At 40.0% G+C, this 10,144-nt stretch overlaps 1 protein-coding gene across 3 annotated transcripts in view; it reads left to right on the forward strand.

The window, feature by feature from the left end:
* The window catches only part of Nedd1 (neural precursor cell expressed, developmentally down-regulated 1), a 71,268-nt gene that overhangs the window by 19,643 nt on the left and 41,481 nt on the right, over positions 1-10,144 (forward strand). The window contains exons 1-4 of one of the 3 annotated variants that reach the window (XM_023716596.1): positions 288-400; positions 1,326-1,469; positions 4,215-4,309; positions 9,310-9,426. In XM_023716596.1, coding sequence (XP_023572364.1) covers positions 1,334-1,469; positions 4,215-4,309; positions 9,310-9,426 — 348 coding nt within the window. In that variant the 5' untranslated portion in view covers positions 288-400; positions 1,326-1,333. Of the gene's footprint in view, positions 1-287; positions 401-455; positions 610-1,325; positions 1,470-4,214; positions 4,310-9,309; positions 9,427-10,144 lie in introns of those variants that run through there. The other 2 variants (XM_023716595.1, XM_004623806.3) reach the window with 2 other exon arrangements.

A 10,144-nucleotide genomic window follows, 5' to 3' on the forward strand; every position in this document is an offset into this window, starting at 1 on the left:
GCCCGCGCGGTGGCCCGGGCGTCTGGGCCAGGTCGGCGGCGACTTCGGGGGTGCGCTGCCCCGCAAGTGTGCGGCTCGCCCCAAGTCCGCCCTGCTCCTCGTACACCCGAAGCACGACTCCCGGGGCCGGCGCTCGAGCGCGGGCGGCTCGGAGGGCGCACGGTGGCGCGCTCCCCGGAGAGCCCGCCCGGGAAAGTTGGGAAGTTCGGCTGCGGCGGGTGTGGCGGCGGCATTGTGTCGGAAGCCGCCGGGTGTCCCGGCCGCGATCGGGGGACGGGGCCCGAGAGAGCCGGGGCATCCCTGCCCTCCAGGTGCGTGGCAGGGTCCCGCTCCTCGTGCCCGCGCAGGGTAGGACACGCGGGCAGACTCGGCCACCGCTGCCGTCGCCGAAGCCGGGCAGGTACTGTGGAGCTCGGGTTTTGTGCAGCCCGACCGGGAGATCCGCCCACTCCGCCCCTGCGCCCAATAGACGCGTGCGGGCCGCGGCTTGCGGTTGTGTGCGGGCCCTAGCGGTCCGCCTTCGCGGCGCGTCCTTGTTTCGTGAGACCCCCGGGCACGTGTTGCATTTGTCTAAGTCATCAAGTGGAAACTCAGTGAGCGCCTCAACAGGTGACCTCCTGGGCGTGTAGCAGCATTGTGCTGATTGAATAAAAGCATCCTTCTGAATGAAGCGTTTGAGTCAGTGGTTGGGGTCAGTGACTTGGCCTCTGTCTAAACATAGTGAAAGCAATTTATCTGGAGAATGAAAGATTCCTAATTGATCATGCCATTAACTGCCCTCATAATCAGAGTCTATGAGACACAAAGGCCACTCTGTTGATGGTTCGAAGAACTTGTCAGTGATAGCGCCTTGGCCCTTGGCCGCTTGGCACCCTCCCACTGTCCCTGCTGGGCAGCGGTGGGGAGTCGGGTCTCTAGGTCCTTTTTTCTGCCGCATAGCTTTGAGCATAGTTTTCCTCACCTGTTATCTCTCTGTAAGATGTGCTACTTTGCAAAGTGGCTGCCCAGAGCAACTTCCTTGCCTGCTGTCTTCTAGACTGCCTTGGACTAAGAAATCTTCATGTTAGAATTACATGTTTGAACTACAGGGCGGGTTAGGACGTTGGACATTGTTGTAATTGGTGTGGGGAACTATTACAAGGATCAACTAAGAATGTGTGATTTGGCCTACGTTTTAGAAAGATCAGCCCAGCTACTTGGTGGTGAGGACATTGGAGCAAAAGAAAGGCAGGTAGAGCCATTTACTTTATGTTGGATGCTTCAGTTGCTCTTTTTTGGTTGTCCTTAATTTTTTTTTAAGATACATTGCTCTAAACTTTTTGTAGGTGCAGCCATGCAGGAAAACCTCAGATTTGCTTCATCGGGAGATGATATTAAAATATGGGATGCTTCGTCTATGACATTGGTGGATAAATTCAACCCGCACACTTCATCACATGGCATTAGTTCAGTGTGTTGGAGCAGCAATAGTATCCTTTTTATTGTTTAAAATAAGCGTCTTTTACTTAACATAGCAACTAGTACCATTGGAATTTTTGTATGTGACACATGATAAGAAATGTATTTTATATAGCTACTCTATAAGGTAAAATAGGAATTTTGGAAAATAGTACACATGAATGCATTTTGATTTTCTCTGTTGGTTTTTTTTTTTTTTTCAGGATTCATTGCTACCAACTTTATTCAAAAACTGATGTTACGAAAATTGCATTTTAATCTCTAGATTCAGACCATAAATTAGTTGTCCTATCAACCACTTATTATTGAACCAAACATAATGCAGTAGATTGTGGCAGGCAGGAAAACTGAAAGTTTTGAAACGAGAATTTGCATCTACATTTGGATATTTACAAATCTGATGTAGAAACTAATAGAGAAGATGGCAAGAGATTTAAAAAAATATTATCCTGCACCCCCATCTTACTGATGTTCTATTTGTGTTTCTCCTTCTGGATATACTGTAAACATTTCCTAGATAGATACAGTGAAATTGTGTACATTGATCTTTCCTAAGCTTTTCTGATATCCTTCCTGGCCTGGTGAGTGAATCGTTTCTCACCCTGACAATACTGACATTTTAGTTCCCATAATTCTTTGCGGTGGGGGCTTTCCTGCACATTGCAGGACATTTAGAAGCCGCCTGGCTGTTGCCCACTAGTTGCTAGCAGGTCCCAGTCGTGGCCTACTGAAAGAGCCCTTTACCAAGCACCCAGTTTTGTCTTTTTTTTTAAATGACAATTTTACTACTAAATGACACAAAAATGTCTTCAGAATTACCAGAATTATCCCAGGTTGAGAAACACTCCTAAACCTATATATATAGCACTCTGCTCTTAGGACTCTGTGAAGATAGCCTGTATAATTGGTGTGCTAGAAATTGTTCTTGTGTGACACGCGTACGCTGTTTAAGCAAAAGTTAAGTTTCAACAATACCAAAAGATTAACATTCTACTTTCTGATTAAAGAAATTAGATCTTTAAACTTATGACCAGTAGCTATTGCAGATACATAACAAAAATGGCATCTTTTTTTCTTCTTGAATTAAATTTACTTCATTCCTTGATTTTGTATTAAAGTAGTGAAATACTTTTACTGCTGTGCTGGTCCATCCTGCAGGGGAATGCCTACATTTTTGATGAACTCTTACTGTGTAGCAGGGAAGATATTTTAAAGACTGCAGGTCCATGAAGTTGCTGATGTCTTCAGATTTTCATTATGCTTACAACTTAATTTTTTATTCTATCATAAAAGAGACAAGAAATGGTTCTCAGTAAGATTTAGTATTTTTTTGATTTATTTTTGTACCTGGTATGTTCCTTAATGGTCTACCAACGAACAGATGTAGCCGTGAGTTAGTGTTGTCACTTTGTCAGGTGCTGCATTTCTATGAGTCTCCTGTCTGAGCAGGTGCGCTGACCGCCTGCAGACAGCTAGTCCTGTTCCTGAGGAGCTTCGGCCCGTTGGGTGGGTGGTAGTGAGTGAAGAGCACGGCGTTCCTAAGCTAGGCCCGGCCGCTTGGGGTCCTTGGGGCGTAGATTCCAAGAATGAGAGTAGTTTGAGGTGCCAGGGAGGTTAATATTCTGCTTTGAGTTTTGGTTTCTTTTAGGTAGTATTCTCATGTCTTTTAAAACTATAAGAGACATTCAAAAATTTCTTACCTCTTGGATTGTCATGTTTTAGTCCTTTTGTGTGGTTAAATAAGCCAAGGAAAGGAAGGAAATACATTTTGTTTCTGTTTATTACTACCTAGGTAAAAATGGTCTTGTTCAAATCATATAGTAAACTTAAAATCCATGGTCTACTCACAAAATACCTGAGTGTTCTGCAAACTACTTGAAGTCATACAGATTAGATTCAGTGTTTGATTAACATCTCTCTATTGCTTCTGTGTCCAGATTTTGCTTGTTTCACAGAATAGATTTAACCTTCTGATACTTGTTATGCCTCTCAAATTCCTCTTGAAAAGAAAATCCATATTCTTTTTATTATGAAAAATATTATGATCATTTTAATTTTAATAAAATACTTGCTTTGTCTTAGGTTTCCTGATCACTCCAGTTATTTTCTGTAACTAAGGTAACTTTACTTCAAATAAAATTAATTTTTAATTATGTTACATTAAATTTAAAATAAAGCCAAACTGTAACTCTTCTGACATTTATTTAATTATACTTATGTATATTGGCTGTATTGCTATATTTCTAAAACATGTAAGTTTGAAATACACTGTCATAAAAATTCTAGTCCTGGGAAAATAAGACAGTTCACTTTTTTTTTTTTTTTTAGTGGAAAATCGCTAGTACAAGCCTTTGCTTCCTTGTTTAAATTGTTAGCAAGCACGGGGTTAACAAGTAAGTATCTGGAGCAGTTAGGGTCGAGGAAAAGACTGGTATTTGCCAGTGCGACTTTCATCATGTTCTTGTTCTTGATGGATAAAATTAGACCTTCTGGCCTACCCTGAAAATGGAGTACTATTTCATATGGGTTAAATAGCTTTCAAGTGATAGCCCAGCCAGGAGGGATAGTTCTCCCTGCAGTAGCAGGCGTAAAGGGAATTGGTAATTAGTGACCGAGCCACTTTCAGACGCTAATGTGTAAGCTGTAGTCACTTGCGTGTCTTCTCAGCATTTACTTGTGTGAGTCCTTTTTATAGTGGTAGTCTAGTGCTTGTTGATGCTCCTGGGCTGTTTGATGTTCCATAACTCTTCATTTAGATAACTTTCTAGTAACAGCATCTTCCAGTGGTGACAAAATAGTAGTTTCAAGCTGCAAATGTAAGCCTGTTCCACTTTTGGAGCTTGCCGAAGGGGTAAGTACCTTTTATTTATTTATTTTTTAAATTTTCATTTAGAATCTTAGTTCTGTCTGTAATTGCTTATTTATTGTGGTGCTTGCAAGTAAAAACAAAGGTGCTTGCTAGCATTCTTCACCTGGGTTCAGAATGAGACTCTTAACACGTCCAGGTAAAGTATTGTATGAAACATCGTATTGTACTGAAACGTCTTTAGGTACAATGTCTGCATCCTAGGGGAGCAGCTGAGGCTTGGATTTCCTTAGCGAGGCGCCTGCATTTTCATTTCCTCTTTGGAGATGGATCCTGTTGATTCCTGATGTAGGACTTGTAGTGCCTGGGTGCTGAGTTTGGTCTGACCGTATGAACCCCAGTGATGTAGCTCCCCCGGTGACCTTGGACTCAGGACAGTCAGTGAAGCACCTGTGTCTCATGGTAGCCCTGTACTTCAGATTCTGTCCATCTAGGACGCAGGGGCCGGCCTGAGCCTCCCTCAGTCCCTCCTTGAACAGGATGGCTTTATCACAAAATGAGCTTTCTCCTAGGCCTCCGGGAAGCTCTCATTGTCTTTACCCTTTTGTTGCATCAGTTAATCCCTCTCATTCAGGATAATGCTGGCTTCTTGATTTTCATTGTCATTCCTTGAAAACTATTTCTTTTTTTAAAAAAAGGTAAATTCTGAATATAAAGTTGGAAGTGATTGATAACTTGTCTTTTTTTTTAAGCAGTAAAATTTGCGTAGCAGATCTTAAATTATTATAAATGCTCATAGTTCTGCAGGCTGGGATAGGTAAGGTAGTCAGTCCACTTGGAAAACAGTATAATAAGAATATATAGCTCAGCTAATTTAAGAGGATTTATGATTTTTAAGAATTAAAAAATGTTTTTGACACAGTACAGGTGCATTTTGATATTTCAGTGCATGTACACACTGTACATGGTGTGTCTTTTACCTTAAAACTTTACTGTTCCTTTGCACTGGGGACATTCAAAATCTCTCTGTCAGCTACTTCAAAATGTATAGTTTTCAGCCTTAGGTACCTTACTGTGTGCTGTTGAGTGTTAAAAGTTATACTTCCTGGAGAACTTATTTTGTCAATCTTTTCCTAAATTAAATAGGGATTGGTGTGCAGCTTAGTTCCGTCCTGCAGACAGAGCTTGGGAGAAAATGTCTGCAGAGGGCCGACATGGAATTCAGGCACCTGCCTCTTCAGGTAGAGCTAAGTGAGATTGAGGCAGAGAGTGTCCCGCTACTGTGCACTGTGCACGAGGAGACCTAGCAGCTTAGTCACCTTAGGGGTGCGCCAGGGCTTAGCAACACTGGGGTCTAGTATCTGCGGCAGCGTCTTCTACCTCATCCACTACTGTATTTCGCTACTGCTTCATTGTCATGCATCATGCCTTAGAACCAGTGAATCAGGCTTTGGGACCTTTTTTAATGTTCAAAATTAACATGCTATTTGCAAGTGTGACATAACTCTTAAGTTTATGTGAATATTACTAATTAATTGCTGTAACTCTCAGCCCTTTTCCCTGTATTTAAGAAATCACATCATAATGCATGGGGACAAAAGTGAGATGATTATAGTTCTAATTTTGACTCTCTAGTAATTAACTTATAAAAATATTTTATAAACATTGGTTCTTTAGTTTTTATTGAGAATTTCTAACATATTAGTGTGCAACTTTTTTCTTTTTTTCTAGATGAGATTCCAGTCCTGTAACTCAGGAGCTGGTAGAGGAATTAGATCTTTTCTGCATGGGAGACTAAGATTCTACCCTACTTATTTTAAAATTAGAATGGAACTTCAAGTTCATGTTTATTTATTTATAATCTTATATTTTACTTCTTTAAAGTATAAAGATTGATTTTGACAGTATTATAGTAGATGAAATGGGCTACTAAAAGTCTAAGCACTTTGACCAACTTATTCTTATATTTTAGAAATTGTGCCCATTGTGTTGTCAGGGATGCAAACGTTTTAGATCTTTTAGAACCAAGACAGCCGGCTGAGTACACGTGCCCTGGGTTTACCCTCACCGTCTTACCATCTTATCCCTTGGGGGCACAGGATTCCTGTAATAACCACATAGTTTCTATTAATTATTTAAGTTCATTAGCTTCATTAATACATTCATAGAAGTCAACTGTAAGTATAGATTTTATCTGGAGCCCGTAGTATAGTTGTGACAATTGATGTCACAATATATATCTTTGGTAACAACATTTGACTTTATTTTCTAAATGTAATTTTGATAGTTTTTAGAAAACTGTCCTGATTTGCAGTGACATTCCAATTCTACATCTCACTAGTCTTTAGATCAGAGTCAGCTTCTAGGATACTACCTATAAGAAAATCCTTACAACTGTTCTAAAACACTGATGAAATGTGTATCCTGCAGTTTTTAGTGTGTTAGTTGATCCTCTTGGTCTAGAGCTGAAACATTGACTGTTGAGTAGTTCAACAGGTTGGTATGAGGGGAACCATTTACTCCCTTAATATCTTGAGCAGATATTTTTGAGGTGCATGAATTCAGGGTAAGAACTCTTAGAAAAAATTCTCAATAAAAACTAAAGAACCAGTGAAGATCTCTCATTTCTTAGATGAGAAACACACACCCAGAAATGTGAGGTTACATGCTTAATCTACGTAGCTTTCCTTTGAACTTAGAACTAAGTCATGATCCTCGCCCGCCCCCATAGCATTCAGCTAGATGAGAACGCTGCTGTAGTGCCTCCATTGGTTGAGCAGGGAAATGCGTGGAGTCCTGTGCTCTGTGGTGTAGTGCGCTTCCTGAGCGTGCCACCAGGCAGGTGCATTCATTGGTACTTGAGTGAAGAACTTGATAACCTCTGTATTTCAGCCACTCTCTCCATAAATACTTACTGAATATAGATACGGTTCTTACTGAGATTGATATTCTGGTGGCAGAATACACTATCAGCGAAAACATCTAGATATTGGTAGTTTGTGGTACTGAGAACTAAAGTGAGATACTGCCATAGCAAATTGCCCTAGGAGGCTAAGGCCAAGGCAGGTTTCTTGAAGAGTTGATATGTGGTGCTCGGAAGGCAGCCAACTGGGGTTCAGGGGCCTTAGCTTTGCAGGCACAGCTGTGTGGAAGCCTTGAGGCAAACACAGGATTGTTTTGGTTACAGAATGAAAGGTCAGTGTGGCTGGAGAATCAATGAAGTGGGGAGAAAATGGTTCCCCCCCAAAAAATATAGCCATATTAATATGCTGAGCTGTAAAAGGTTCAAGTCAACAACTTCTGACATTGCCAGTCCTATGGATAACCCACTACTATTATGGACTACTAGACTATACAACATTATTTTGCTGAATTCATGTACCTATAATATTTAAATGGCAGTAGAATACTCATCTCTGACAAAGCTAAACAAAAAAAGAGGGATATAAATCAAGGACCATTTTGTGGAGATATATATATGGATAGATATACCACTACTTTCTCTTAATTCAATGAGAAGAAAGATTTGTACTAATAGTGTTTGGACAGGATATCATGTTTGCATCTTGTACTATGAGTAACTACTACAATGACAATAATATGCAATGTATTAATCATTGTTATTGTCCTATTGACCTGTTTTGAAACTGTCTCATTGCTATTTGTTTCTCAATAAAATTAATTTAAAGAAAGAAAAAAAAAAAGCAAAGCAGTGTAGGTTAGTCTGATCTTTGCTCCCATCTGGGTACCAGCTTCCTTCCACAGTGCAGATGGTAGCACCAGAGGCCAGAGAAAGGAAGAGTGGACTTACTGGAATTTTACACGTCTGTCTTGGCACTGCTCAAGGCTAGAAAAGTAAGGAGGTAGAAACTGACCAGATTGGTACTAGATGTAACTGTATTCAAAGAGGAATAAGCAGGAGAAGAGGAGGAAAGGGGGAATAAATGGAGTGGGATGGAACAAACAGGCAAAACGTGAAACACTGCCAAAAAATTGCAGAAAAAAGAAAACAGAAAAGAAGAATGAGCCAAAGCTTAAAGAAGACGAAAGTCGATGGAAAAGCCAGAGGAGGAAGAAAAAGCAGAAGAAACCTTCAGAGAAAGACTAATTCAACCTCTCCGGAAATTTAAACACATGTACCAAAGCATTTAAGCAATGAAGATGCATTTCAAGAAGCAAACAAAAGAGATAAACATAAACACAACTACAGTGATATGCTGGAAGGTTAATCAAAACCATCCTTACCCCTACTGAATGCAGTTTATTTGTATTCCTATCTTATTTCACATTAACATTCTCGTATCACATTTTATTAGCATTTTCCTGGCAAATCTTTGAATCTACTTTTAATTAGTAGTTGTTAATGGTTTTAGGTGTATCTCTTGTTAACTGCATCTCATTGTTTATTTTATTCTGAACCAATCTACAAGTTTCTTGTAACAGAAGAGTTTAAGGGCTGGCCAAACAGCTCAGTGGATGTGCCTGGGATTGGATCCCCGGGCCTGCCTGCTGGCCACGCCCCCGGGGCATGCTGAGATGGCAGCTGAGACTGGGTGTGGTGGTGCGTGCCATAATCCCAGCACTTGGGAGGCTGTAAACAGGATCACTAGGAGTCTGATCTATGCAGTGAGACCCTGTAGACCTTGTCCTAAAATAAAAAAAAGAATACATTTATATACTGCATAAATGTACATAGAGGGGAAATACTATATTAAATATTAAGTGGCCTCTGTTGGGAGGTCTGGACTTGCTGGTGTTTCCTCAGCTTGGCCTGTCACCATCCTCCATGAAAGAATGCTGACCTCATTTCCTTAAGACCTTGTTCTCTGGAAACCTTTGCAAGCTGTTGGATCCGCACGGAAGATGAGAGCTGAATCTTAAACTTTTCTAGGAGTGACTGGAAGCCATTAATGACTTGTTAGTATGTGTTGCCATGGTTATAGTCTGTAACTCAGAATGGGATTTTATCATAGTTATGTGTGTGCTTACTATTGGAAGTCATTGCTAGGCTCTAGTAAATTAGCTTTTTTTGTTTTAAAAAACAGCAAAAGCAGACGTGTGTTGATTTAAATTCCACATCTATGTATTTGGCGAGTGGAGGCCTCAATAGGACTGTCAACATTTGGGATTTAAAATCAAAAAGAATTCATCGATCTCTTACGGTAAGCAGTTTTCTTTTAAATCTTATAGAGTGGATATTTTCAGTAGTTTTAAGTTACCAAACTTTAGATTTTGAGCTTTTGTAATAAAATTAAGGTGTTTCAAAATGGAAGTGAGCTTAGGGGAAGTAAAGGTGCTCTTTAGCCAAAAACACCTTTTTGTCTTTTTTTTCCACCATATACTGTGTATTATTAATGTACGTTGTCTGTGCTGAAACTTTGTTTTTTTTTTTTTTTTCTGAGTTCTGCTCTACTGCCTCTTTCATTTTCTTCTGAAGTATGACATGTTATCATCAGGGATTTTTTTTAAAGCTCTTTTGAAAAATGAGAGTACCTATGGAACGACAGTATTAAATCCAGTTAGTATTGGGGATGTAGCCTTTGTGTTCTGTAAAATATTTGGTTACTGTTGTTTGCATTATTTTTACAGATGTATTTTCAACTAGGCAATGAAAATATTTCCTAGAATAATTCACTAATTAAAATTAATGTTCATTTAGCTTTGGGCAGTTTCAGAAAATGAAAACATTCATCTCAAAGTCTGTAATTAGGACTTTCTCAGAACTCTACTTTTCATCATTGTATCTCTTAATACAATGAAGTTTTAAAAATGTTTACATTCTGTTAAAAAAGGTTAATATAAAAAGTGTAAACATTTTGTATGTTTGTACAAATGAACATACATGTCAGAGAAAGGACTCCCTTTCACCTGGCCCTCGGG

This window comes from Octodon degus, unplaced genomic scaffold (assembly GCF_000260255.1).
Source record: "Octodon degus isolate 3935 unplaced genomic scaffold, OctDeg1.0 scaffold00004, whole genome shotgun sequence".
Lineage (NCBI taxonomy): Eukaryota > Metazoa > Chordata > Mammalia > Rodentia > Octodontidae > Octodon > Octodon degus.